The sequence below is a fragment of the Phyllosticta capitalensis genome (genome assembly GCF_038381095.1).
Source record: "Phyllosticta capitalensis strain CBS 128856 chromosome Unknown BKA78scaffold_2, whole genome shotgun sequence".
Taxonomy (NCBI): domain Eukaryota; kingdom Fungi; phylum Ascomycota; class Dothideomycetes; order Botryosphaeriales; family Phyllostictaceae; genus Phyllosticta; species Phyllosticta capitalensis.
The window spans coordinates 1,245,212-1,273,170 of record NW_027117440.1 but is presented as its reverse complement, the minus strand read 5'-3'; the positions used below and the strand labels follow the sequence as shown (position 1 = coordinate 1,273,170).

The 27,959-nt window shown below is 52.5% G+C and overlaps 9 protein-coding genes across 9 annotated transcripts; 5 read left to right on the top strand and 4 right to left on the bottom strand.

The window, feature by feature from the left end:
* Positions 1-84: 84 nt before the first annotated feature.
* BKA78DRAFT_335183 (polyamine transporter 3) lies at positions 85-2,489 on the bottom strand (the record flags this gene model as incomplete). The annotated part of the gene is made up of 6 exons (XM_066890212.1): positions 1,904-2,489; positions 1,533-1,846; positions 1,224-1,476; positions 1,093-1,171; positions 441-977; positions 85-339 (listed from the first exon to the last, which is right to left on the bottom strand). Exons 1-6 carry the CDS (start codon positions 2,074-2,076, stop codon positions 85-87), a joined length of 1,611 nt encoding a protein of 536 aa, XP_066747659.1. The 5' UTR covers positions 2,077-2,489.
* Positions 2,490-3,140: 651 nt separating this feature from the next.
* Positions 3,141-5,812, top strand: BKA78DRAFT_340914 (heterokaryon incompatibility protein-domain-containing protein; the record flags this gene model as incomplete). Its single annotated transcript, XM_066890336.1, has 1 exon — positions 3,141-5,812. Exon 1 carries the CDS (start codon positions 3,176-3,178, stop codon positions 5,810-5,812), a length of 2,637 nt encoding a protein of 878 aa, XP_066747658.1. The 5' UTR covers positions 3,141-3,175.
* A 702-nt stretch (positions 5,813-6,514) lies between these two features.
* On the bottom strand, positions 6,515-8,583 carry BKA78DRAFT_349781 (uncharacterized protein; the record flags this gene model as incomplete). The annotated part of the gene is made up of 3 exons (XM_066890859.1): positions 6,515-6,943; positions 7,013-8,081; positions 8,141-8,583. The coding sequence occupies 3 exons, from the start codon at positions 8,581-8,583 to the stop codon at positions 6,515-6,517; spliced, it is 1,941 nt and encodes a 646-aa protein (XP_066747657.1).
* A 2,913-nt stretch (positions 8,584-11,496) lies between these two features.
* Positions 11,497-13,589, top strand: BKA78DRAFT_246369 (MFS peptide transporter-like protein Ptr2; the record flags this gene model as incomplete). The annotated part of the gene is made up of 2 exons (XM_066884210.1): positions 11,497-11,790; positions 12,009-13,589. The coding sequence occupies 2 exons, from the start codon at positions 11,497-11,499 to the stop codon at positions 13,587-13,589; spliced, it is 1,875 nt and encodes a 624-aa protein (XP_066747656.1).
* A 1,326-nt stretch (positions 13,590-14,915) lies between these two features.
* Positions 14,916-18,018, top strand: BKA78DRAFT_292431 (uncharacterized protein; the record flags this gene model as incomplete). Its single annotated transcript, XM_066886055.1, has 2 exons — positions 14,916-14,923; positions 15,090-18,018. The coding sequence occupies 2 exons, from the start codon at positions 14,916-14,918 to the stop codon at positions 18,016-18,018; spliced, it is 2,937 nt and encodes a 978-aa protein (XP_066747655.1).
* A 684-nt stretch (positions 18,019-18,702) lies between these two features.
* BKA78DRAFT_364803 (uncharacterized protein) lies at positions 18,703-23,504 on the top strand (the record flags this gene model as incomplete). The annotated part of the gene is made up of 5 exons (XM_066892528.1): positions 18,703-18,741; positions 18,784-19,010; positions 19,101-19,202; positions 19,253-19,333; positions 19,381-23,504. The coding sequence occupies 5 exons, from the start codon at positions 18,703-18,705 to the stop codon at positions 23,081-23,083; spliced, it is 4,152 nt and encodes a 1,383-aa protein (XP_066747654.1). The 3' UTR covers positions 23,084-23,504.
* Position 23,505: 1 nt separating this feature from the next.
* On the bottom strand, positions 23,506-24,657 carry BKA78DRAFT_75302 (40S ribosomal protein uS19). Its single transcript, XM_066893691.1, has 5 exons — positions 24,440-24,657; positions 24,365-24,383; positions 24,158-24,215; positions 23,791-24,087; positions 23,506-23,738 (listed from the first exon to the last, which is right to left on the bottom strand). The coding sequence occupies exons 1-5, from the start codon at positions 24,455-24,457 to the stop codon at positions 23,669-23,671; spliced, it is 462 nt and encodes a 153-aa protein (XP_066747653.1). The 5' UTR covers positions 24,458-24,657; the 3' UTR covers positions 23,506-23,668.
* A 125-nt stretch (positions 24,658-24,782) lies between these two features.
* Positions 24,783-25,685, bottom strand: BKA78DRAFT_305498 (ribosomal protein P2). Its single transcript, XM_066887707.1, has 2 exons — positions 25,212-25,685; positions 24,783-25,157 (listed from the first exon to the last, which is right to left on the bottom strand). The coding sequence occupies exons 1-2, from the start codon at positions 25,368-25,370 to the stop codon at positions 24,984-24,986; spliced, it is 333 nt and encodes a 110-aa protein (XP_066747652.1). The 5' UTR covers positions 25,371-25,685; the 3' UTR covers positions 24,783-24,983.
* A 211-nt stretch (positions 25,686-25,896) lies between these two features.
* Positions 25,897-27,053, top strand: BKA78DRAFT_349776 (uncharacterized protein; the record flags this gene model as incomplete). Its single annotated transcript, XM_066890858.1, has 2 exons — positions 25,897-25,905; positions 25,956-27,053. 2 exons carry the CDS (start codon positions 25,897-25,899, stop codon positions 27,051-27,053), a joined length of 1,107 nt encoding a protein of 368 aa, XP_066747651.1.
* Between the last annotated feature and the right edge of the window lie 906 nt (positions 27,054-27,959).

Genomic DNA, 27,959 nt, shown 5'->3' with positions numbered 1-27,959 from the left:
CATGCGCTAGCGGTCGACCGATGATGAGCGGTCGCTCGTCTTGTTTCTTCTCCAACCAGACCACACCACGACCTTCTTCTTCAATCAAAACTTTACATTCCCCCACCTGCTGCTTCTGATTCTTTCTCCATGCTTCCTGAAGAGTACCGGCACCGGTATCAGAGCGAATGCAACAAAGGCAATCAAGCTATTTCCCCAACCCAGACCAAGCGCATCGTACATGTCCAGCCCACCGAGAGGCAATAGCGCACCAAAGAGCGATCTCAGAAGCGTGTTGGCTGCCATGGCAGATGCTGAGTATAGCTCAAAGGCATCAACGAGATATGTGGTGATACACAGCTGAAAGCTCTGGTCAGAAACAGCCATTCGGGCGACAGGGCGGGCAACATCCATCGCGCTGGATTGGCCGATGTTTTCGACTTGTCATTGAAGCGACTTACCGTGCATAAAATCATACCAAATCCCAGGAATGCGGTACCAATCAACGGCACAATCCAATGGACGTGGTATTTGGTTGTCCAACCGTAAATGAACAATCCAACTGGTACGGCGCATGCTCCAGGCAGGACAAGTCGATTGTCGAGTCGATGCTCTGGCTTGAGTTCCAAACCTTCTGCTTTGCGTCTTTGCAGGATGAGATCTGTGCCCTTGCCTGCGATCGGAAGCCCCAACAGCATGCCAATACCAACGCCCAGGTATGCAAGACCGACCATGCTCGACGAAAACTTGTAAATGTCCTCAAAAACAAAAGTGATGGTGGTGAAGAGGAGGTATAGGGTACCGTAAATGACGGCGGTATAAAGCGACATGATTGCGACAATTGGGCTGCAAAACAGCATTTTGGTGGGGCGTACGACGGCAAGTGCAAACCGTTCCTTGTGTGACAAACCTTCATCGAGAGCGTTGCGCAAGTTTGGATTTCCTGTTTCCTTGCGTAGACGAGCAGTTTTCCGGCCCACGAGGACGGGCGCGTAAGTCTCCCAGAGGATGAAAGGGGACGTCAAGGTTATGGCTGCAGCCTGTGCTTGTTAGTAAGGCTGCTGATTGATACAGATCACTTTTCGAGTGGAGTCTTGGGACCTCGACACTCACCAGTATCGCCAGCAACCAGAACACCCACCTCCATCCTTTATGTTCCACGAGGAAGCCTCCAGCAATGGGTCCGATTATCCTGCACGTTGTAAGCATATCTTCATGAACGACATTGACATGCGGTTCCCTACGGTCCCAGGAGCGGCCCCATGGCCCAAAGAGCCATGGCTCCTCCTCTTTGCTCAGGAGGCATGAGGTCTGATATCGTGCCCGCTCCCAACGTCAAGACAGCGGCACCAAACATTCCAGCCAAGAACCTGAAGCCGACAAGCATGGCCATTGAGTCGGCGACAGCGCATGCTATCAGAAAAATCAAAAATCCAACGTTGCAAAGGTGGTACACTGGTACACGGCCGTACATTTCAGAAAGCGGGGCGAAGAGCACTACGAAGCAGTCAGCTCAGCCTGGTGTATCTTCAGCTTGGCCATCTTGCGCTTACGTGGTCCGAATGCGAATCCAAGGACGTACACAGAGACGACAAACGTGGCTATCATTTTGTCTTGGGTCCCGAAGGCCTTCAGGATTTGCGGAACGCCAGGCGCAAACATGGACGAGGCCAGCGGAGTCACCAGGGTGGTAAAGGAAAGCAAGGCAATGTTCCTCCATTTTGTTGTCTCTGGCCAATTCAATGGATTCGCAGGATCATCCTCTCCATCCCAGTTCACGAGATTCGGGTCCTGTTGGATATCTGCATGTTTCTTGGCTTGTTGTTCTGCTTCAACATCCTCGGTTGTGGTTATGGCACCCCGGGCCCTAGGATTGGCACCAGCGACTAGTCCTTTTTCGAGATCTCTTCCAGGGCTTTGTAACGTCGCTCCCGCTTCATTGGTCGCCTTAGAGTCCAAAGTATTCCCATCCTGTTTCTCTTCTGTTGTGCTGTTCGTGACTACACTGATGTGGCGAGAGTCTTCAGGAATCGGAGGCTTGTTGCCGTCTTCGACGTCGTTGACATTTGAGGCCGAATCAGATGTCGGACTGCCCATGGCGACTTTATTTTGTTAGCCAAATGAAGCACAGCCAATCCTGTGAGACTCGGAAGATTCTGACTTCAGCCAAAAGAAAGCTTGACGCCTCGAACGAGAGGTGGGAGTGTGCCTGGAGCAAACTCTTGAAATATCCAAGTTGGAATCAAGATCAAGGGGATTAGAGAGGTAATGCATCTGAGACACGAGACTGCGTTGAAATGGATGCTCTTTCAATGACAAGCCGGATCTAAAGAAGCCGGCAAACACCAGAGCCGTCGCCCGACCATTTAAAGAAGGAGGCCAGAAAACCCATTAACGACAGACGGCATGGCGTCGCTATTGACCATTACCGACTCTCCACAACCAACATCCCTGCACATTTATCCGTCCATTGCTCTTGGCTCCAGAAAACGTGGTGTTCGCGTGGTGACGGCGAGCGGCTGATGCGACCCGAGCTTGGTTTATGCAAGCCTTTATGCAAACAGCGGTAATGCCAGCTCCCGACCCGAGCCGTGCTTTTAAATTCTGCTCTGAGATATCGCGTCTATAAGACCACAATTGGACACTTCTCGAGGTCGTTCCTTGAGAGTCGTGTGCGATTTTCATCCGCTCGTACTCGGACTTTTGCTATTCGGCTACCAACACGTCCGTGTTCGTACATCTCGTTTCCGAGCCCTTTTGTCGTAGCCTTTGAAACATAGCCTGATCTCTCCATTTTCGAAAAGGTCTGTCACAGGGGTGTACAAAAGAAATAGCGACTCGAAGGTGGTGCGGGTTGCTTGAATGCTCCATGTAGCTACCCTTTCAAAGCTCATGTTTGACCATTCGCTGTTTGGTCAGATCTTGATTTTCATCTCACTAAACGATGAAGTCTGAGAACCTGAACATAAATCATAAGGAGCATTCGAGCACCCCACAATTTCTTATACGACCCTCTGTGCTGTCACACCGTGGATTTGGGGTCCGTCGAGATGTCGCAAACGGGGCTGAAGATCCTTTCCGCATGCCGTCGCAGCTGACCGTGCACAAGCAATCGAGGCCACGCAGGTCTCGCGGACGAGGCTGAAGAAAGCAAAACATCACGACTTTCAGGTGGGCATCATTCCGCCGCATCCTCATGAGCTCCTGCGAGTTTTGTGGATACATTCTGGCATTTGCGCAAGATGGCTTTGATGATCCGATCAAAGCCCACGAGTGGTTCCATGGAGAATGCTCTTCGTCTTCCTGTGCATCGCAAAGGAGTCCAACGAGGAATCTCTGCCCGTACTGTCAACATCTGCGGCTTCCACACTTGTTACTGTGTCTTCTGAACACGGGCATCATTGTCAAGGAGTTTCCGCTTGGAATCACAATTCCCTTTCTTCCTCTCGAGAAGATGCTGCAGGAACCGTGCGATCTCTGTCGTATGGTATCCAAAGGACTCAATGAAGAGATTGAACGAGTTCTCTCCGGAAATATCTATGGTGGCCAATTTGCTTCACCGAGGGCTCATCTTCTGCTTCCTTACCATTTCGGGGAAGGCCCGGGGGGTAAAGTCCAGCCCTGGGTCACAGACCGAGAAGCTAGCATCGAAATCCGCGCAACCGATGGGCGCAGCAGCATCCCCACCGAAATCCTATTCAATAAACTTGGAAGTGACCCAAGCTGTACCTCTCATTCACGAAGAATTTATTTGGAACAGCCATTGGCCACGGTCCGGACGTTTGTCTCAACACGACTCCAACCAACAGTCAATTGGGGTCGAATCAGGCGGATGATGATATCGTGCTCTTTGGGGCACCCAAGTTGCAAGGAACAGCGTACCCACAGCCTTGCGAAGGGCTTCCGCGTAATTGATGTCCGGAAGCGCTGCATCAAAGAGGCGGGCTCTGGATGCCAATTTGTGGCCCTGAGTTACGTTTGGGGCAAAAACCCTGATTATACCAAATTCACGGCAACACGGTCCTCCATCCACAATTTGATGCAGGATGGCGCCTTGGTCGAATCGAGAACCCCAAAGAGTATCTTCGACGCCATGCAAGCCTGCGTCCAACTCGGCGAACGCTTTTTGTGGGCTGATCGTTTATGTATAATCCAGGACGATGAAGATGACAAACAACGGCAGATCGACTCCATGGCCAGCATATTTAGGTCCGCAAAATTCACGATTGCAGTTGTAGATGGAACTGTAGACGATGGAATACCTGGAATAAGTTCTTCGAGAATTGGTCACCACGACGGATGTACAATCGACAACCTCGAAGTAATGGCATCTTTAAAATGCCCGGTGGTCGCGACGTATGACAGCCTATGGAGCCAGCGTGGATGGACTTTGCAAGAGGGAGTCCTGCCCAGGAAGATACTCTACTTCACCCAAACTCAGGCATACTTCAGATGCGGAAGCAACTACCGTTTCGAGGACATTAGAATCGCAGCACCCCGGCAGATTTTCCACGACACACTGGATTTCAGAAGTGCTGAAAGTTTATCCAATTGGAGCGGGCATCTCCAAGCCTATAGGGAGCGCTTCCTGTCCGACCCAAAGGACGTTTTCAATGCTTTTATTGGCATATCCGACGAACTATTTCCATGTCCTGACAGACCACTATACGGTCAGCCAAGAACCGAGTTCGACCAAAGTTTGCTCTGGCGATTGAGAAAGGGCCCAATGTTCACACCTTGCCTGCAACCATTTTATTGGGACTGTCCTAGCTGGTCGTGGGGATATTCAAGAAATTTCCCTGAGCATTGGCTCGAGGTGACTACTTTCAGATGGGTGGAGACTCTTGTGCGCTGGGGGTTCGTGGAACCAGGAACTCAACCACCAACGCTTCAATTCGCAAGAGTATGTGATGAACCTAGTTCAAAACTCCCCGGTAGACTGAAGTCCAGCTCGGATCTTGACTGCTCCGGGTCGGATCCTGACTCTTCAGTCCCAAAAAGCGCGGAACAAATCCGAAAATTTGGAATCCTAGACACGAAACCGGAAGAGTGGATTCATGCCATCGTTGCCATTGCTTGGAGGACCAGATGCATCGACACTGGCTACCCCTTCGATCCCTCAACTGAGGTCACATTCAACGCCATGGATAAAGACCTCAAAAGGTTACTCGGCGACCTGGAGACCAATCCTCAGACCTGGCTCGACCGATTGCCAAGTCCTTCTATCCATCTTAACGATGATAGCCCAGACGGAGAACTTCGGAAGCTCCTGAAGCCTGGTGTGCTGATTGGAAATGTCCAGTCTGCTGTCTTCACAGTAGTCCGACCTGCCGAATGGGGCCCATTTCGAATTGGTGAGCCTCTGCATATCAATGACAGAGATGGCCGCATTGTTGGTGATCTCGGAAAGTACTACGAGCCACTTGCGGATGCTGAAATTTTATCGAGCATGCACGAAGATACGACCAATGTAGAACTCATTGCTCTGTCATTGTCCTGCATGAGTGGATATCAGCTGACTGGTTTCGAATACCAGAATGGCTCTGTCTTGGAATTCCTTTCTGGAATCTCATATGAGAAGCAATGGGAGAAAAGAGAATCATGGGAGACCTTCCGCTTTGAACCGGATGAGTACTTGAAAATTCTTTCTGATCGGCATAGAGACTTGACTTTCTTCGACAGCGAAGGCAACTACATGCCTCTCCTTCCAATAGTGAATGTCATGGCCATTGGGTGGTCTGGGCCCTACGCTCATCGTATCACAACTGGTTGGATTCTCCTTACAAGCTGGATCAAGGCGGAGAGGGAGTTCAAGACGATTCTTTTGGAGTAGGATCAGAGGACGCAGGATGTTCAAATTTCCTCAGACTGGATTAATGTGGAGAATCGCACGGTCCTCAAGTTTCTTTCATTTCCCTTTACAGATTGGACTCCTTAGCACAGTTGCTTAGGGCGGCGCAAGTTGACGTTGATAAGAGCTCATGACCAGCATACCAGGAAAAACGTGAATTTCTCTATCGTCTCATCAATAATGTCATCTCATCTTCAGTCATGATGCGCGTAGCCTCTGAACTGACATGCAAGAGAAAGTGCGGCAGGCAAGAGGACATGCAGACATAGCATCGCAATCATAATCATCATCATAACTAGATACAAAAAGTGCCCTCGCCGCTCAGCCGACCAGTTCGACTCTCGGCTGTTGAGCAGGGGGTCAGGTGTCATGGAAAAGGAGAGAAAAACAAAGAGCAGGTAAGTGGTATCAAAAATGTGTGACTGCGCTAATGTGGAATGAAGCAGAGAAAAAGGGGCATGAGAAAGGAAAGTGTACCAGTATGTAAATGAATAGAGAAAAAGATCATGGCCGCCAGACCGACTGCCTGGCGAAGTATCCAATCGCCCGCTGCTGTGGTATCGGCCGTGGTCGATCTACCTCGGCAACCACCACTCTCGCCAGACACCAATTGTTCTAGCAATGCACTCTGCAATTCTCCCCCTTTCCAAACTGACTCTTCATCCAACCCCCGTAGCTCACCCCTCACAGCCCCTTCAGAATCTCCGGCAAACCCTCCAGCAGTGTGGCGATGCCGCCATACCGAGCCAAGGTACCAAACGTGCTGCTCCCCTTATCTTTTCTCCTCCTCCGCTCGCGTTCCCTCTCTCGATCGCGGTCCCAATGGCGACTGGACTCCCTGCTCTCGGTACCGCGGCGGCGGTGATGGCGACTGCTGGAGCGCGCATCGTCCGAGTAGTCGTCGTCCGAGGATGGGTCGGTTGAGTAGTACGAGTTGTGGCGCGAGTGGCCGCGGCGGTTGCTCTTGGAAGAAGTCGCGTCGTTGAGAATGGGCAGTGAGACGGAAGGCATGGCGGGTCCGGTGCCGGCAGATTCGTTGGAAGCGAGGCTTGGTGGGTATTGGGTTGCACGGTAGATTTCTATTGAGCGGTCGACGAGGCGACGGACTTCAGCCTGTAATTTGTGTCAGCAACAATTTCCAAATATTTGCAAGTTATTGCGGATTGAGCGAATTAGGCTTACGTAGGTAAGAGGCTTGCCGATGCAGAAGCACGTCTCGAACCGCGTGCGGCCGCCGTCTTGCACCTCCTTTTGTACCTGATTGAAGCTCAGGCGCGCTTCCTCTATCGCTTCTCGTCTGACCCAGGTTTGCATGAGCTCGGTCCAGCCGTTGCGATCCGTGTAAGCCTTGTCCAGTGGTACTTGGGAGTTGGTGTTCATGACCTTATCATCCGTAAAGTCCCAGTGGTAGCTCTGCAGCCAGAGCCGCCATGGAATGCCAAGCATCACTTCGGTGCTTGGGCGGTTCTCCGCCACGGCGGTGGGACGAGCTTGAGGCTGGGGTTGGTAGTAATTGCTGAATCCAGTCCGAGGAGACGCAGGGGAGTAGGCCATGGACCGAGGGCCGCCGGGATGCACAGAGTATCCAGCAGGCAAGGAGTTGGAGGATCCGGGAGAGAAGGCCTGCCCACCTCGGGCAGTTGGTAGGGGCGTGACGATGGGGATCGGGCGCGCACCATGTTCCATGGCTCCGACAGGACTCATCGGAGGTCTTTGCGGTTTTGGAGATTCAACATGGCTGGCGCCAGTGCGCATGACACCGGGAATCGACTCGTCCCCGAATGCATCGACTTCATAGCTCTTGCTCCGTCCGAGCTTTCCGAATCGTTGTTGCGACGGCGTCAGAGGTTTGTAAATTTCGTCTTCGGGGGCGGCCAGTCTCTGCTCAATCTCTTGCAACAAGGTCCATCTTGAGAGTATGTCATTGCTGAAGCGTGGAGAATGCCTCCGGACCAATGACGAAATTTCAGGAAGGGGTCGATTCGGTTCCACGTCGCTCAAGGCAGGGTCACGATATCTGTCCAGGCTGCCAGGAGTTGGTGTCTTGTCCTGGTTAGGGACAAAGTCTTTTTGATCAAAGTGCACCGAGCTTGCGGGAGAATCTGAAAAGTCGCAGCTCCGACGGTAATTTGCATAGGCATCAGAGAGCTCAAGCAAAAGGAGCTGCTGTTCCACAATGAGGACTTCCAGCTGTGAGCACTCATTTGCGACGGCGTCGGCTGCCGACGCAGGCAGTCTGTCCTGGCGGGATCTACGACCCGGTCAGAAGACCTGTAAACACAAAGATGACTAATACCAAGCAAGGCTTACCTTGACCAGGCTATGACTCTGACAGTGTAAAGAGCTTGAAGCATGACGGAAAGGGTAGAATTGAGGGTTTCGACGTAGGTATGAAGGTAAAGGAGGTTGTCTGTAGAAACAAGGTCCCATTTTCGTTTTTGCGGTTCACTCTCAACTGCGGCCGCCTCGACCGGAGGGTTAACTGGGATGAGAGCCTCGATGGCTGCAAAGGCGTTGTTTGTATGAAGCACAATATCCTGGACGGTCTCTACGGCTTCGATGGAGGGAGTGGTGTTGTCTTCCTTGAGCAAGGTGCCGACTTGTTTCAACATGAGAGTGAGCATACTGACGCTCTTTGCAATCTTGTTTGCCTGGCGCGTGGCGGCAGCATTGGCGATGCCAAAGTCGTACAGGCTGAGCGACAGCCTCGTGCCCCAGGCAACGACGTTGATGACGGAGGCGATTTCTGCCATGGTCTTGGAGTTAAATGTTGTCGCGTAGAATCATCAGCTACATGTCCAGTGGAGTGAGAGTCGTGGAGTTGAGTTGAGATGAATGGTGAAGCGGGAGCAAGGCTCGCATGGCTACACGGCAGGTCGGGTTAGGTGGGCGGCCGGGCGTTGGCAGGCAACGTCACTGGCGATGGTGCGTCATTGGCGGCAACCCGAAACAGCTCCAAGAAAGGCAACGGGATGGATGGAAAGGTTGAGGATCCGAGGGTTGAGACTGGGAGAAGCCAGAGAGAGGATGGACGACGGTCCTCACGTGCGAGAGCTTGTTCGCGGCGGGAGGGAAGCTGCCGTGGGAGTCGGGTGTGTGTGGTTGGTGACGTGATGACGTAGCCCGCATGCCCCTGTCAGCACCAGCCCCCCTTGACCAATCCAAACCTGACAACCCCGCCCAATCCACGTTGCCGCTGACTGAGAAAAATAGCGACATGCCGCGAACCATGCCGTTTCGAGCCATCGTTGTCTGCTGCTAATATAGGCACAAGCCTGGAAAAAGACGGACTCGCATACAGCAAGTCTGATTATACAGCACACAGCTCCTGTGATTCGTTCTAGGCACCAAACAAATCAAATGCTTTCCATGCAATGCAAAAGGACGAGGGGTAGACACTTGGCAGCCAAGCATGCGCATTCCGGAGGACTTGAAGAGAAAGAGAAAGAAAGATGAAACTCGAACATGAAGGAGCATTCTGTAATCCGCGCGCTATCTGACAAGTCTACCCAACCTGGAATGTAATCGCGTCAGCTACCTCCTCGGCATTCGGAGGGCGACCAATCAGTGCGCCACGAGGCTCTTGACAGAAAAAAGCCTTGAGCTCTGCCTTGAATCACTGATAAAATCCGGGTTGCGATCGTCAGCATTGCTGGCATTCGGAGACGCGCGGGCGACGTGATTGGGGCATGCACAAAGGCGTAAACAATGTCTACCTTAGAATCGAATCAAGTCCTACCTGGATCCTCTTTCAGAAATCGACAAATAATGGATGATTGATAGAGATGGAGAAAGTGGCGAAAGCCTTAGGCACAAATATCCAAAGTCGTCGCCCGGAGTCAAGGCGACAACCATGAAGTGCTCTTAAGCTCATGGCGCAGCTAAACGACGATAAGAATAGCGGCCCAGCCGTGGACAGCAGCGCACCACGACTGGCATAGCGGAGAGCGGACCGCTGGCCTTGTGGGGCGATCTTCCAGTGGGTCGCAACGATTCCACGTCTTTTTGCTGCATCATGGACGCCGGGCTTGTGGAACTTCGGGTGGAGAGCCATCCATCGCCACTGTTGCAGAGGGAGATGCGCAAAGCTAGTCTATGGTCTGGTATTCTTCAGTATCAATCGAACAACGTTCTGGAAGGTTGCACTCAGCCCTGCAAGCCATAAGCCATGCTTCGGGTTCGGTTGCAGAAGGATATCATCGGCGTTTTTGGGATGGCGTGCAGAAGTTGTTTTTTTTGGCGAGATAACCAGGCGAGAGAACAGTTGTCGCGTTTTGTTGATGAAGATGATAAAGTCGAAGACCATGATTGGCGCCGGGATCCTTCAGACTGGAAGCGAGGCACGGACCGGCTGAGAGGCTGCTGCTTCCTCTCTGGGCACTGGCGTCCTCCACACACGCACCCACAGTCCACACTGTAGGGGTCTGTCTCTGATATCGCTTCTGCAACACTTCAAAATTCTCGTGTCTGTAATCGGCTCGACGGCACTGCGTGTAGGCCGTTGTGTCTTTCCAACCTAGATCCTTAAGAAAATGTCAAACAGTCCTTCGTGTCGTCGCGGATTTTGCGACCGGCCGACAGCTGCGAGACCGGCAGGAAAATTGCCGTCAATGGCGCAATTCACCTACAAAAAACACGGATACAATCGGCCGACCAGGACCATTTTGCTGTCCGAGGCGCCCCCTCTGCTGTGTCGTTCCAATACCGGGGACGAGGCCTGATTCAGTTCACTCGCCGCCAGCCACTGAGGCAAACCACACATTTCGCCCCCGGGCGGACTACTACGCCGTCGCACAAGACGGATGTTGAAAAACACGATGGCAAAGCTGAATGGCTACGCCTGCCTCTTTGGTTCGAGATATTGTATTTGAGGAACCCGGATTGGCGGACTGGACGCGGCGCGGCGGCTCCCGGCTTACGACCAGGACATGGCAACTTAGGAACCGCGCCTTGCATCCCAGTCCCAGGATTTTGGCGTTTCTAGAAACAAACTCCATGCGGGGATACCACCTCATCCAACCTGGACCTGAACGACACCACATCGCATGTCCGTCGACTGCAACCACATGTCGGCTCCACGCACGCGACCACCAGGTGGATGGTGCGCCCCGTCCAATTGCCGACACAGGCCCCGCGGCACAGTCCGACCGAGAACGCGCCTTGCAGACGACTAGCATTCTTCTTCCTGCCGGCGTACATCGCCCCTCGCAGGTCTTGTGCTCTGTCTCGTTGGATTGGAGGAGGCCAATGCCACTTCTTGCCTACGGCCGTTGAAAGGATATCGTTGGAGGCTCAAAAAAGACGGTACCTGCAAGTCATGACCCAAAAGCTTGACGCTATCAAAGCTCAATTGGCAGCGGTCTCTGCACTGTATGTGGAATAAGGCCGATCTCCAGGTTAAAGCTTGGCCGAATCGACACAGCCGATTGGATGCAACATGTCGCCTCCAGGACACTTCTCGCCCGGGGTACTCACCTTCCTAATCTACGCAAATCCTGATAAGACTGTCGTGATACGGACTATGGCGACTCTTCTGAGGCGAGGCGCCGTTCCATCGGGCGCACCCGACTCCGTACCATATTTAATTCGACCTCCGCCTGAGTTCATCTGTTTTTGCACCGCACTCCCTTTACGCTCTTCCCAAAGGTCTCACCAGCTCAGTCACCATGCCTGGAGACGCTACCGACGCTTATGCGGCCGACAAGCTGGACCCTGCCCTGATCGACGGCAGTGGTGACCCCAAGCGGACAAAGTCCCAAGTCCACCACAGCGTCGAATTGCCGCCCATGTACGACGGTGCGGCAGTTGCTCAGACTGAGTGGTTGGACCATGACTTGGAAAAACCATCCGACGAGGATTTGACGACGCTTCGTCGTGTCAGCGAAAAAATTCCCTTCAAAGCCTATACGGTTGCCACTGTCGAGCTTATGGAGCGTCTATCATTCTACGGTACCACCCAGGTAAGTTTGAGTCGCTCTTTCCATTTGCAATTGTCATTTCGGAGTGTGCGACAAAAGAAGGGCCAACGCCAAGACTTGATTGTTTGGTGATAAAATGCTCCCCACACCACCCACCAAGTCCCAAACCACAACCACGGGGAGCATTCGAGCACCCCACATTGGAGTTTCCACTTCCTTTGAGGTCTATTATGATGTTAGACAGTCGCTGACGTCATCAGGTTTTCGTAAACTTCATACAACAGCCAAACCCTGGAACTGCTACAGGAAAAGCCCTCAACCCCAGCTCCGACGATGCCCAACCCGGTGCACTTGGAAAAGGACAACAAACCGCAACCGGACTCACTACTTTGAACCAGTTCTGGTGCTACGTGACGCCTCTAGTGGGTGCCTACATCGCGGATTCGTATTGGGGAAGATTTAAGACGATCTGGATTTCTGTTGTTGTGGCAATTATTGGCCACGCAATCCTCACGGCATCAGCTGCCCCAAGCGTCCTCGAGCACCCGAACAACTCTCTTGCCTGCTTCTGCATTGGTCTCATTATTATGGGAATCGGAACGGGTGGCTTTAAGCCCAACATTTCTCCACTCGTCGCTGAACAAATTCCGAGGAGAATGTACGTCAAAACGCTGAAGTCTGGCGAACGCGTCCTCGTCGACCCGGCCGTCACCACTGCCAGGGTTTACAACTGGTTCTACCTGTTCATCAACATTGGCGCTCTGGTCGGACAGCTCTCCATGGCGTACGCGGAGAGATATGTGGGATTTTACCTGTCTTACTTGATCCCCACTGTCTTCTTCTGCTTTGCCCTTCCAATTTTGTATTCCTGCCGCAACTGGTATCAACACACCGCCCCTGAGGGTAGCGTTCTCGGCCTGTCCGTTCGGCTTCTCATGCGCGGAACTGCTGCCAGATTCCACTGGAACCCAGTGACGTTTCACAAGCGCCTGCATGACGGCACCTTTTGGGACGACCTGAAGCCCTCTCGCATTGCGCCTGAGAATAGGCCCAAGTGGATGGTCTTTGATGATGCCTGGGTCGATGAAGTTGGCCGTGGTTGGAAGGCTTGCGAGGTGTTCCTTTGGTACCCCCTGTACTGGCTCACGTACAACCAACTGAACAACAACCTGACGTCGCAGGCCTCGACCATGGCCCTGCACGGCGTCCCCAACGACGTTATTTCGAACCTGGACCCCTTCGCGCTCATCATTTTGATTCCGATTTGCGACATGGTCATCTACCCTGGCCTCCGCAAGATGGGAATCAAATTCACGCCCATCAAGAAGATCACGGCCGGTTTTTTCATGGGCAGCATGGCCATGGTTTGGGCGTGCGTGATCCAAGCCTACATCTACAAGGACTCCGAGTGCGGCAACGAGGCCTCCTCGTGCGACAACGTTTCTATCAACGTTTGGGCGCAAACCGGCGCTTATGTGTTCATCGCCATTTCTGAAATCTTCGCCTCCATCACCTCGCTCGAATACGGTTTCAGCAAGGCCCCAAAGAACATGCGTTCGCTCGTCGCCGCCTTCGCCCTTTTCATGTCGGCCATCTCGTCTGCCATTGGCGAGGCCTTCAACCCGCTGTCCTCGGACCCGCTGCTCGTTTGGAACTACGGCTCCATGGCCGTCATCTCCTTCGTCGGCGGCGTCGGCTTCTGGTTCACTTACCGCAAGCTCGACGCCCAGGAAGACGAGCTCAACATGCTGCCCGTCGGTCACCTGGGCACTCAGGCGCAGAAGGAGGACATTGAGCATCGCCTCAGTGTCGCGCACGAAGTGCCGATCGAGAAGTCGTGAGGCGAGCGCGCGACATGGCACGGCGTTTCGCGGCAGTTGCAGTGGTAGACGGCGGACAGTTCAAAAAAGATCTTTGGTACGTGTTGGTGTGGCGATATTTTGTTAATGCGCGATGAACGATGACCGAACAAACGGAAGAACGGACTGGATTGGAATTTCCCGATTATACCCCCAGTGTCAGTTTTGCAATACATATGTTCCCGCGGGGTTCTTGGTGCGCTTGCTCGCTTGTGATTTTGCTGTCTTCACTATGAATTTTGAGACGCGGCACTGGGGGCGTTTACACTCTGCATTTGAGACGTCAATTTTTTTCTGCAAACAAAAAGTTCAGCAGGTGGGCAATCTTCGTGGCAGGACCACGAGTACGCCACTTGAACAGGGCTAGATAGTCGCAAGCTATGATCTACCCAAAAGAGTGACCGCAATTAACTTTGAGACCTTAATGTCGCGAAAAGAGCGCGGACTGTGACAGTCCCGCCAAAATCTCCAAGTCCTTGAAAGATCTCATAAGGAGCATTCAAGCGCAAGAGAATTTCCTTGAATGGTAGGTACGAGGAGGATTCGTACTCGCATGGAGTCAGGACTTGCTACCAAGCCTCGGAGGACCATAAACTGCGCCCTTGCAGCCCACCCGCGAAGTTTTGGCAACTTATCTTCGACCCGAAGCATGCAACGCCTGCCAGTGACCGAGTCGACGAGCATTGGGTTTAGCGCTTGCCGTATGTGGGAAAGTGCGACGGCCCGGCCCTAGTGAGCCGACACCTTCTCTCCGCGTTTCCTCTTTCTTTCAACGACAACTTTCCATCCGCTTTCGTCTGCAAAGGACTCTGAATGAGTTTGCTCCTTTCGCACTCAGATCGTGGTGCAAGCCGCCTACATGAATCTCGCGATGCCCACTGGCCGTTGCATCGCGCCATCGACCTCTCGTTTCTGCCTCACCCCGCCACCACGGCCACGTCGATAATGCCAGTCGAGGCAATGAGCGCCGGTGGCGGAGCTGCATCACCCACTAAATTGGAGGCGTTCGTTAGCCTCGCAAATGTCGTAGTTGGATGACTGGGTTCCGCTTGCTTGTGTTACCTGTCAGCAGCCCGCGAGAGCATTCACACATACAGGCGGCGGAGCCCCAGCCTTGCAAGTCCCTTCAGCAGATTTCTTTCAATTCAGACATTCTTCGTTCTGTGATGCGAATCGAGCGTGCTTTCCCGACTCCACCTTGAATATCTGCTTCTTGGCTGATCCGCTCGCTTTGACTCAAAATGAATCATTGCGTTACATGCTCTCATCGCAGATGCAGCGTAGGTCATACATCCCACACAGACGGAGATGTATCCGTATGTATTTGGGCCCTCTTGATTGACAAACTCTATGATAGTTCTGCACAGGTGAAGATGTGTGGTTCTGCTGCAACTGTGGTGACGGCCCTTACCATCTAGGGGTTTCCTGGCAAGTATCCCTTTTATCCTCATTAAGCATGACAAAATTTTGACATAGTCACAGGTCCGAAGGGTACACACGAGGGAGCTCTCAGCGGCCAATTCTTTCCCAGGACACTCATCGGTCGCCAAACCGGGGAAGCTCTCGGAGCTCAGGATCTTCTACAAGAGCTCATCAGTCGCCCTCTCAGGAGACAGAACAACTGCGCGGAGGAGAAGATACACCATATAACTTCCATTTTGGTAAAGAAGCGTCTGGCGCTTTGCCGCCAGAGTTGGATCAGGCTCTTGGATTGAAAGACTGGCCCCATCTAGAATCCCATCTAGAGCTCCTTATCCAACAGTCTTGCGAAACAAAGCTAGAATCCAAATACGAATGGCTTCAAGAGCTTCTCAATATCGGACTATCACTCAGAGAGGTCGGTCAACTTCTCTTAGAGGAAAGGGCAAACTCTCCTTGGATATACTTCGAGCCACCGCAGCAAACCGGGCTCATCGAAATTAATCCAGTGCGGCACATCCCGGGCTGCCCCCACAAGGCGCTCGTCAATCAGGATCTGGCTACTTGTCCTGAGAATGAGGGCATTCTTCCTTCAAGAAGTCAGAAGAACGAGGTCAAAAGATCGTTGGAAGGGTACTGCGGCCTTGGCGGAGTTGTTCCATCCTCACGACACATGGAGAAATTGATTGGGCTCGTTGATATCGACATTCCCCGCAAGCACGCTCATATCACGTACTCTGAGAATTCCCCTTGGAACACCGACGAGGCCATCACGATACGACAAAATCTGATGGTGGATCGCCTGCTGAACTTAGCAGAAGCACTTAAAGGTCTCAACTGTGCCGCCAACAGCCTCCAAAATCACGACATTTGCTGCGATCGGTTCACGATACTGGTCCACCCTCGCCACGCCAGCCATACTGAACTTATCCATATCCCGCTTCTTTGTATCGCAGATCTTCACAGAGCGCTCCTTGGAGACCAACGGCAAATTCGATACACCGACAGTAACACGCCAGCTTGCCGGAATTGTCGCGTTGCGTGCCATTCGTGTGATGGCCAGAGACCCTGTACGAGATGCATTGTACTGCAAGAGATATGTGATGATCAAGACCTCAGACACGGATTGACAGTCGGTGATGGAGATGAGGTCAGACACGGATTGACAGTCAGTGATACAGACGACCCCAGACACCGAATGAACATCATTTTTGGGCATGGCCATGACCATGGCCACGGATTAGACATCCGCGATAGAGATGACGAAAACCGATTCTCGGGACGCCGTTCGCGCAGAAGCGGACTGAGAAGCCGCGGCTCCTTTCTGAGACCATCTCTCGGAGACAGGATATCACAATCTGTGAAAAGAGTCAGCCGTGTCGCTAGTGACGTGTTATCACGACTGGGACTCCATCCACAGTCAGTATCTTCAAATGCAACTGGCGCAGGAGCTCTGCATGGGGAGTTCTCGATTGCTTGTTTAGCGACACAGGTACTCACAACTGGAATTCTGTCATATGTACAAGCACATGTCAGCCCACTGGAGCCATCTTTTTTGGATACAAATATCGAGCAGATCTCACTCTTGGGTGCCCAACCTCTTGGAAGTCCCCCTCAAATCATTCTCCGGCCTATCAAATTGACCTGCATGCACGAAATGCTTCAAAAGCACGTTCTCGTATTCCAAAGCCAGCAGGCTGACTTTGAAACGACTCCACCAGAGCTACATTTGCTAGGTACCCCGGAAGATATCCTCGACACTTGGGGACCTGGTTGCTACGTGACAGCTCCACCGGAAATCGACGGAGATCCCAACGAAGATATATGTGGAGTCCGAATCGCCGGAGGGACAATTGCAGAATCAGATCATCGTGGCATCTGCCACTTTTACCCTGCGACCAATATTCGTGCCTCGGGAATATCTCCTCGAACAATCCGCCAAAATGAGCAAGTATTGATCGGAGCCTCGTTAAACAGTAGATGCGATAGTACAGCGCGAATGTACGACGGCCAGAAAAATCACATCCTTAACAAATTGGGAACTCACTCGGGTGGTTGGGAGGTCACTCAACGCCAAGCTGGGTTTCAAGGGGGCCAGTATGCGAATCTCACATTCACGCAAACTTGGAATAAATTGCCAGACTCAACGATAAAAAAGTTCCAATTGTCAAAGAGGAATCCTTTTGATCTGGTGTTTCTGGAGGCTCCTTGGGGCTTGCAAATCAGTTACTGTACCGGCATTGCTCAACGGGTTCGCATGAGGGACGTTTTGGCGGACGTCATACCAGTCCACCTATCCATTCAACTTCAGGACAGAGAAAGATCTCAGGCATGGAAAGATCTCAAGCAGGACAAAATTATTGAGGCGTTCCGCGGCACAACAAACCTGCAAGAGTGGTACAACGATAGATCAACGAAGCAACAAGAGTTTCTCGAGGAGACTATGCGGGATGTCCTGGAATTGCTGAAGTTCACTGGAGTCGAACGCACCGGAAAGGTGCTCTCTATCGCCTGGATACTTCCACAGCAGGACTTTCGCTACTTGAAGATACCCTGTGAGGATGAAAGCTCGTGGGCAAAGATCCTGGCGGATTCGGAGGACTGCGCCACCTTTGCGTACTTCACCCCGAAATGCTTGGTGACTGAGTCAATCACTTGCGGGACACTGCAGACTGATTGGCAGAACAAGAGCTACGCTCTCAGCACTGCTGTTTCTCCATGTTCCGACTCAACTGGGCAAGGAGCATTCCTCCGCAAGACTGGGCCTTACTACATGGAGAATCCCATCAACCGATTCAATGTCTGCATCGACAAGTCTAGTCGAGATACGATAAGACTGCTTGTGACGGAGTCGAAGATTGCGGAAAAATATTGGAGACGGTTGGCCATGAAGAAGCGTTTCATATGCCAAATTCGCGAGAGGCAGGATATGGACTCACCATCGCGACCAGTACTTGTCTCGACGACTGGACTTCCCAGGAAAGGTGCTTGAATGCTCCTTGTGCGTATCAAGTAGGGCTTGGATACTCGCAGTCCCTTCCGCAAAGATGTGCATGAAACCCCTTCGTCCAAAATGCATGGGTCAAGGGGATTGGATGGCTTCTTGATTTCATTGCAAACTGTGAATAGCAAAAGCTATCAATTGGGAATAGTGCTGACAGCCATGTGAGAGCGATCAAAGTTGGCCGGCTTACCTTCCGCCCGCAACACCGAAAGCTTTCAACAATACCTTCTCCTGGATACCTATTCATTTTCAGCTTCCTGTTCTTTCCTTTGGCGTTCTGATGGCTCGCACTTTTGTTATGATCCTTCTGAATTTGCGCGGGCGACCAGTCACTATGTTTTGTGCGCCTTCGCGCGGCCTCCACTAGGCTCCCATGATATGGCACTGCTGCACTCCGCCACCTCTAAGCGTCAAGAAGAATATGCCTTGAAATGGCTGATGTCTGTGGCGGATCATGTTCGCACCAATGGCAAAAGTCGTCAGCCTTGCATCCGCAGTTTCGAAGAAGCTCAGCCCCCGCTTTGCAGCCATCCACGTTGGCAGCGGGCTGTGAGCCTATCTGCAGGGCCTTCGGTATAAGCGAGCTATCTTTCACCTCAGGCCAGCCTAATCTGAATTCTTTCACGCTACCATGGTGCTCGCCTGTTGAGGGTTGCCAATACTCCACTCACCATGGAGTCCCCTGCGGACCACGGGTGGGCGGAAGCAGCTGTGAGTGTATTCTATCTTTCATCGATCTGCATACATTGACAGCAGCAACAGTACTCCCATGACCACAGTATTAGAGAGAAGAACCCTCTCAAGAATAAAGAATCCGCAGCGCCCTCAGAGATTACCCCAAATCCGCAAAATGCAAGCGACTTGCATGTTCTCGAATTTCCCACGCCTCCGCGATCACCCATACGCTCGCGAACACTTAGCCCTTTCTCGGATGACAGTCTTCGTGATGGAATCAAATCATCTGTATCACTCAGCAACAGGTAAGGTCTTGGATTACCTGGTACCAAAACGCCAAAAAAGTGACGAACAGTCTCCCATGCGGTTTCTAACCATGCTTCGTACTTTGACAGACGATATGGGCTTGATCGGCACAAGCCTTATGATTGTGATTGGCCTGATTGCAATAAATCTTTGACATCACTTAGCAAGCTCAGGTCGCATCTGAGAACACAGTCAGTAAACGACATGCGCTCCACTCTGCACCTGATTGATCCATTTCTAGTGGCTATGTCCGGTACTGTCACTTCTGCAATTGGGCCTTCAGTCGCGAAGAAAATTTCAGAAATCATTTATACGAGAGACAGTGAGAACCGAACCCAGCTCTGTATTGACACCAAACTGACTTATTAGCATCACTTTATTCACCAGTGGCGATGAAGGGCACCTTTCGATAAAAACAAACGTGCCTTCGCCTGACAAGGTGCCATTCCTCGACTATGGAACATCACTCGACTCCAAGTCATCAAGCTTGCCACCGTTCCCTGTTCAACCTTTTACCCCTGATGCTACCGACCATGAATTAGTCAGGGATGAAAGCTTATCAGGGAAAGAGGTGGAACTAGAAACGATTTCAACTCCCTTCATTGTTTGGACCGAATCCAGCCCTATTGACACACTCAGACAAAATGCGCAACCAAAATCACATTCTTCGCAAGAAAGTACCATGGCTTCGCAGTCTAAATCACAGCTGGGCCAGAGAATGCCTCTTGTCTACTACGACTGTGCATTCAGCTTTCTAGGCTGCAAGTATGTGGGCTCCGATGAGACACAATGGAAGGAGCACTCCCTGTCGCACTTCTTGCAGCATCCACCACCACGAAGCGTAGCGTGCCCGTTCTGCGACTGGAAGTTTGAGGATTCGGACCATCAACGCGCCTGGGATATCCGTATGATTCACGTCGCCACGCACCAGAAAACAGGAAAGCGGTTGACTCTCCCGGACCGTCTGGATGCTCCATGGATTGACTCAAATCTGCTTCGCCACTTATGGGAAATAGATATAATCAGTGACTACGAGTACGCTGGATTAAGCTTTGGTATTCCATTTGGGCGGCGGACTTCAACAACTAAAGCCCGAGCAAAAGAAAAACGCGAGTGGCTAGTCGCATTCGAGCCTTACTGCATCACCGAAGCGCGCAGTACTCATTCCGCGGGAGCCTCTGAGGTTGATCCTCAGGATCCCCCCGTCAGATTCGGGGCTTCCCCTCCTGTTGAGCCCCTGAAAGAAGGGCCAGAGGAAAAGAAAAGGCACTCAAAACCTTTCCAAACTCGTACAACGACTGCGATCAAACAAGAACCTCGGCGGGAAGGGAGGCCATCGCGAGCCAAATTTGAGGCCAAGAAACCTCACCGAGGCAATTTGTGTACAGCAGCGCGTGCCGAACTTGACATGGATCGGCATCGCAGACGCAGACTTTGTGACGACAAAGAAGCGGAGTTTATGTGTCTTCCAGAACATAAATCTCAGTATTACCCCACTACAAGCCATATATGGGCTCTCGAGCAAGACAATCTTGACACAGGGGCTTCTAGATCCCCGGCTTCTTGGAAGGGCAGCAGACCATTCAGTCGTCAGGAGACCCTTCCAGAAAAAGCCGAAGAACGGAAACCTCAGAACGCGATCACTCCTTGTCTTTCACCAGAAGGTGATGATCACATTGGCACAGAAGTGCCACCAGATCTAAAGGACTTACTGCGGATCGGGGATTTAAGGGGTTCAGCAGACTTTCTAGAGAGATTTCCGTACAAGAGTACCGCCTCCCAATACCTTTGGATAAAAGAGCTACTGGACATGGACTATTCGACTCAAGAAGTTGTGGAGCTGCTCCAAGAGCTATCAGTGGACTCTCCTTGGATTTACTTTGAGCCATCACAAGTAAGCGATGAAGATGTCAAAGAAGATTTTCATTCACCAGGCTGTCCTCATGCAAAGACTCCTCATCAATACGACAGCACAGTCTCGAAGGAATCTACCAGAAGTGAACAACATGACATCAAGAACTTAGTCGAAGGGCTGTGCGGACTTGGTGGAGTTGCCCCATTATCACGAGATAGAAGCAAGTGGACCGGAACTGTCCATTTTGACCATGATCTTGCCCGAGTATCTTACTCCACAGAAGTCGAATGGACCCAATCGAATCTGGATTCAGGTCTGAAAGAGAGCTTCAGGAGATTGGCCAAGTCTTTGGACAATATCCATCGTGCGGCTGCTGTTTTGCAGGGTCATGGCCTTTGCTGCGACGGCTTTTCGATATTGGTTCGCCCATTCGAGACCAACCATTACAAAAGAAACGGAAACACCAAGAGCTGCGAGTTGGTTCGAATACCATTCTCATGGATCACCAAATTCCGAGTTGCATTGTTTCGAGATTTAAGCTGGGATTCACTCAGCGAAAATCTTACGGTGTTGGATTCCCCCCTTCCCAGCCAGAAGACGACTTCATCCGCCGAAAATATCATGTGCCGTGCGTTTGAAGCAATCGGTCATGTTTCACGCGAGTTCTTCTCAGAACTGAAAGCTTGGCCAGACCACTGGATGGATATGGAATCAACGAGCTCATATTTCTCGGACGCTTGTCTTGCCGTTCAAATCCTCGCGACTGGACTATTGTCATACCTACAAGCTCACGTCAGTCCCCTGATGCCATTCTTCTTGGACAGAGATATTCGAGGAGTGGTCCTTACAGGCTCAGGTCTTCCTGGTAAAAGCATAGCCCTCCGGCCTCTCAGGATGACATGCATGGACGAGATGCTCCAGAGCGAAGTTCTGGTTTTTCAACATGCCTCCACCGAGGCTTCTGAGGAAAGATACAATCTCTTGGCAACTCCAGAGGACCTATTGGATACTTGGGGTCCTGGGTGCTACATTAAATTGCTTCGACGGACAGAACACGATCCTGACGTGTGCGGTGTGCGCATTGGCGGAGGCACCATCATGAGAGCGCCCGAACAAACCAACCTCTACCACTTCTTCCCAACAACGGTTTCTTTGCCCGAAACCAGCTGGCAACCAATACAACAAGATCAACGCATCATGATCGGAGCTCCGATAGAAGTCAACGGGTCCTGCAACAATGATGAGAGCATGCGCTATCGTCAATGTGATCCCTTTCTCGTCAGTTTAGGGACCCACCCTTACGTTTGGGAGGCAACCCAACGCCAAGTTGCACTGCAAGGTGGACAATACTTGGTTCCTCAGTTTGCCCAAACGTGGAACAAAACGCCTAGTGCCACTATCAAGAAGTGTCAGCTTTCGCAGCACAGCCCTCTGACGACATCATTCCTAGAAAGCCATTGGGGGCTCCAAGTCAGTTTTTGTACCGGAATAGCCAGAAGAGTCAGAATGCGAGAGCTCTTGGCCGACCTTGTTGGGGTCCACATCCACAACCAGCTGCGAGTGCCACTTGAATGGAGCCAATTGGAGGAAGAAAATGTCATCGAGGCACTGCGAACCGAGCCAGACCTACAAGTCTGGCTTGGAAAACGATCAGAAGAGCAACAGGCGTGTCTTGAGAAGGTAATACGGCAGATTCTGGAAAGGCTCGGTCCGACCGGAATCGACTGTACCGGCAACCTCACGATCGCCTGGATGCGTCCAAACAGAGAACCCCGTTGCTTGAGGATACCGTGTGAGAGGGAGAGCTCCTGGGCCAAGATTCTAGCAGACTCAGTCGACTGCGCAACTTACGCGTACTTCACCTCGAAGTGTCTGGAGACGGACAAAATCCAATGCCAGGGCCCGGACGCGATCTGGCATAGAAGGAGCTCGCTTCTCGCCACTGCTGTTTCTCCGCATCAGGATTTTGCGGGGACAGCTACTGTCCAGACCACGTTCCAACTCGAAGACAGGCGTTTCTACTACTTGGGCGACTCCAATCTGGTACGGGCGCAGGCACTGGGGCCCAATGAGATGAGACTGTTGTTTCAACGGACGAGTATTGCGCCGCAGGTATTTCGTAGAATGAGGCAGAAGGCACGCTGCTACAGGATTCGTGAGCGGCAAGAAAACGACTCTCCTGCGCGGCCTGTCCTGGTTTTGACTGCTGAGCGTTGACATGATGCTCCAGCGGCGCTTGTACAGTGGGTGACGGTCGGAACATCAATTTCAAGGTAGATCTGAGGCGCTTGATTGCTCCTTGAATGTATCCTTCTTCGAGCTGTAATGCCCAAGTCTTCTGGCTTTGAGGCGCTTGAATACTCCCTGTACATATCCTACATTCGCTACTGCGAGACTTGGCCTGGAAGGATTGCGCATCACGCGGCGCCAGTGGCTTGTCCCGGGGCGGTAGGGATGTGAGGAGTTTGTAGGCGAGGCCGGCGTCGGGAGTTGGCAGGTTTGAGTCCCGCATCAAGCTCGACCTTGATTGCGAGACGGCGTGCAAAGCGGCTTGCGGGTTGCTCGAGAGACTGAATGTTTTCGGGCGATAGAGGCGTAATGAGAAAACGACAAATCCTGAGTGATGAGCTTGTCAAGGTCCCAACGACACGTTAACATCATGATGCAAAATCAAGCATTAGTGAAAGAATCACGCATTGTATCAAACGTAAGAGGAGACCGTCATCCATTGTGGTATTTTTTTCGTCAGACCCATAATCTCCAGAAGCCTCCAACAACCACGCAAACTCGAACCCAGATCGTTTACTTGAGGGGAATGAAACGGGAAGAGTGGGTGGCACCAATACCGGGCCTACCGTGCTTGACGGGGCGGCTGTTTGATGGTTAGCACATAGCCTGTGGAGTTTGCAAACAAGGCAACTTACTAAGAGATGGAGAACTCGCCGAGGTAGTGACCAACCATCTCAGGCTTGATCTCGACCTGGTTGAACTCCTTGCCAGAGTAGATGCCGATGACGCTGCCAATCATCTCGGGGACGACAATCATGTCACGGAGGTGAGTCTTGACGAGGTCGGGCTTCTCGTTGGGCTTGGCCTCCTGCTTGGCCTTGCGGAGCTTCTTGATCAGGCCCATGGGCTTGCGCTTGAGACCGCGGTTGAACCGGCGACGGGCACGGGCGTGGACGACATCGCGGAGCTGCTCAGACGAGAGATCGAGGAGCCTGAGAATTATTAGCATCTCCGGCGCTTTCGCCAGCGTTGTGGCGCTCTTCATAGCCTGATTGTACATACTGGTCAAGGTCGATACCGCGGTAAGAAAACTTGCGGAACGCTCTCTTCTTCTTGAGCTCTGTGCATCACCATATTGTCAGCCATACGTCCCCGTTCCAGCGAGGGTTAGACCCTATCGGGTTTCGATGACTGAGCGGGTGTTTGCGCCATTGCAGCGGATGCGATGGGTGCGTGGTGTGGGCGTGCGAAAAGGATTTCAGTGCGTACCGGCAGCCTCCTCGGCGTTCTGTAGAGGCGCGTCAGTAAAGTCAACGAGCAGCGTTTGGTAGCTTGAGCACTCACGTATTCCTGGTCAGCCATCTCTGCGGTGTTCGAAGTGGTGGTTGTGAAGCTTCGAAGGGTCGTCGCGGGTCGAGGTTGAAAGAGGGCGGCAGCGCTCGCCCCAAAAAGCCCGTCGTGGGCCGCGTTTGATAAGCGAGAATGCCAAGACTTTGCCCACCACCCAATCTAGTCGCAGCAAATGGACCGCAAATTGACAGTGACGCGCTGCTTGCCTTTACGCGCCGCGTGCAGTGGAGGTGAAATCAATGATTCTGGCGCATGATCTCACAGTTTGGCAAAATTAGACAAAGTACAGGCATACATATTGATCACTGAGGTCACTTTTGCAAAACAAGATTCAGTGTTTGAAGGGCACGAATACTGCATTCGATTGGATATCAAACGACGTTTCCGCCGCAAAATGGAGGCGGGTTAGACACTCCCATGACAGAGTCCATGTATCCCCCAAAATTTCCACGCGGTGCACGTAAGCCTTCCGTCGCCGAGCGCGCGCCTTGTAAACCCGTCCCGTGCGAAATTGACCAGACTTTTAATCGTGATGCGCTTAGTCGAAGAGACCGAAGCCCATGTCCTCGTCAGACTCCTCCTTCTCCTCCTCCTTGGCGGCGGGAGCGGCCTCCTCAGCGGCAGCAGCACCACCAGCGGCGGCAGCGGGGGCACCAGCGGCAGCACCACCGGAGGGGATGGAAGCGAGCTTCTCGGAACCCTGGGAGATCAGCTGCAAAATGTGTTAGCATCGTGCTCATCCTGGCAGAATGTTGTCTCTTCGTACCTCCTGGACGTCCTTGCCCTCGAGCTCAGCAATGAGCTTGTCAAGGCGCTCAGAGTCGGCCTCAACACCAACGGACTCAAGGACAGCCTTGACGTCGGCAGCAGAGGGGCTGGTGTTGCCACCAAGACCGAGGAGGAGGTAGGCCGCAAGGTGCTTCATTTTTTCGGTTGCTGCGCAAAATTAGCGTTGGTTCCAGAGCAGCCCATGTTGGCGGCGCGCGCAGCGCTTGAGGAGAGAGACGTACTGTTGGAGGAGGTGAAAATAGAACAAGCGTTCAATCGATTTAGCCGCTTTGGCGGAGACTGAGACGTCGAGTTCTGGAGGGTGGTCGTGGGGTGTCAAGAGGAAGTTTGGCGGGCGGTGGGCGGCCAGAATACAATTGTGCGAGTGAGTTGGGTCTAGTCCCGTTTGGGACAAGCGTCGGCAGGCGCTTGTCTCCGGGTAGGTCCCGCCGGCGCCTGCGCTTTAAAGAGCGTCACCTTCGACGACGATTCCATCCTTAACCACCCATCCTTTTCTCCCGCCGCCTGTCTCCTCGGTCGCGCCGACGGTCGCCCCAGTCATCGCGTTCGCCCGGCCCGGACCTCCCCGAGTCCCTGCAGTATTTTTTCCTTGCAGCATGAACGCCCGCTCTCCGACTTGGAGTTGGTGATCTTGGAAACGTGAAGCGGGCTTTCCCTACAACATGAGTAGCGTGAGTAGGCTTTCATGCCGACGTGCCATCACTTCTGACCTTTTGCGCAGTTTCTCAGCAGCGTCCTGTCCTCCATCGGCAGCGGCGGCGCCGGTCAGTCACAAGCTCCATCACAGTCTCGACCTCCCGCCCCTACAAGGACATCTTCAACGACTGGACCCGCCGCCCAATCTGTACGCACAAATGGAACAGCCGACCGTGCTCCACCACCCTCCGCGCCCAAGCGGAAGGCCGAAAACGATGCCGACAATGCTAGGGTAAAGGCCCCACGGAAAGAAGCTGTTGCTCCAGCTCGTCCAAGCCCCATATCGCGGACCGGGACGTCTTCCCCACTTCCGAGGCCGACGACAAAACCAGTTGCCCCGTCGTCATCCAGTAATATTCCGTATCGAGGCACGGCTCAGGCGTCGGCTCCAACAAATAACGCTCGAAAAGCTGCTCCTTCGGCAGCAAGTTCAGCTTCGAAGCCAGCTGCGTCCGTTGGTACTGCCAAGCCAGCCATGAGCAAGCCAGCACCGGCAGCCGCTGCCAAATCCGCCTCATCAGCTCCGCCAAAAAAGGGATCTTTCCAAGAGATTATGGCACGGGCGAAAGCTGCCCAAGAAGCCTCACGTACCGTCGGATCGATCAAACACAAGCCCGTGGAGAAGTTATCAAAGAAGGATAAGTTGGCTCAAGAGGCCGAAGCAAAAGCGAAGCAGGGAACTGCTGCTGCCTCACGGGCGGCGCCAAAGGCTCAGGCCAAGGGTCCGGAGCCCAAGAATTCGAAACCCAGCGAGCCCGAGAAGAAGAAGCCCGCAGATCTCGGATACCAGGGTACTATGCGTCCATCGCCCTCCACTTATCAAGGAACGATGAATAAAGGATCCGCCCTCAAGAGCCGGAGTGGTAGCTACGACCGCAGCCGAAGTACTTCTCTTGGAGCACGACCGCCTCCCAAACGCTACAGCTACTATGGCGAGGATGACGAGGACATGGATGACGAAGAGGACTACGACTCGGAGTCAGATATGGAAGCAGGTGTATTCGATGTGGATCGTGAGGAACAGGAGGCGCTACGCATAGCGCGGCGCGAGGATGAGCTGGCATTGAAGGAAGAAGAAGAGCTCAAACGGAAAAAGCTCGAGCGGAAGAAGATCGGCCGATAAAGAGGAGCCCACGACTTTCCACCTTTCACTTCACGTATCTATGATCAAGGATCGAAAGTTTCGGCGTCACCTGGCAGGGCTGAGTTTGATGATTCGAAGAGCTGGCATTGCACGGGGCATTGGGTAGAATTTTCTGGGATACAGCGAGGCGTTTGCTTGTTCGTGCTTTCAGATTCCGCAGCAGTCTTGTAGTTGTAGAATGGTGGTTGCTCGACATATGCGGTAATGCAGCTGGGCGCTTGCGGGAATCAATTACCAACATGTCTTTCGAAATCAGCTCCAAGGCTGGGGCATGCGTGCTTGAATGCTCCCTGTGGATATCCCTCTGCAAACACAAATTTTGAAGTCTTCGGGTGGTGAGCTATCTGAATGCTCCCCGTACATACAGGTGCCGGTTTGGTTATCTGAATATTCATTCGCCGCTTGCGGCGCAACTTTGACACCAAACCTACGAGTTGATATACATTTCGTCACCCACTGTGCTAGAGTAAATTGACTCTTGGCTTCCGTCACAGTCGACCATACGAGCAACGCCCGGCCCCTGCTGTCCAATGAACGGCGGGTAATTCCAGAGCCCAAGCTTCTCCGCCATGATTCCTTCTCCATCGGTCTGACACTTTTACAGGAGCGAGATCACCAAAATGTCATCTCCAAGGTAGTGGGCTTGAATGCTCCCTGTAGTCTCCTTTCTACGAGCTTAAAAGTCCAAGTCTTTAGGCAGCAAGATGCTTGTATGCTCCCTGTGTCCGCACGTCTTGACTTCAAAAATTGGACACATGAGGTCATCTCGCAAAACGACCAAATCCAAGAACATAACCGTGGAGAGCATTCAAGCACGATAGCATTTGGCTCTTCGCACCAACTCTTCCTTCATTCGGAAAGAGATTTTGAACCCAAGAATGTTTT

Excerpts from the sequence above, each read along its gene's own strand:
- BKA78DRAFT_75302 (XM_066893691.1), bottom strand. Across the intron at positions 24,088-24,157 it reads CGCGGTATCGACCTTGACCA|GCTCCTCGATCTCTCGTCTG; the intron begins GTATGTACAATC and ends AATAATTCTCAG. Across the intron at positions 23,739-23,790 it reads GGCGAGTTCTCCATCTCTTA|CCGCCCCGTCAAGCACGGTA; the intron begins GTAAGTTGCCTT and ends ACCATCAAACAG.
- BKA78DRAFT_305498 (XM_066887707.1), bottom strand. The coding sequence starts at position 25,370 with ATGAAGCACCTTGCGGCCTACCTCCTCCTCGGTCTTGGTGGCAACACC. Across the intron at positions 25,158-25,211 it reads AGGGCAAGGACGTCCAGGAG|CTGATCTCCCAGGGTTCCGA; the intron begins GTACGAAGAGAC and ends CACATTTTGCAG.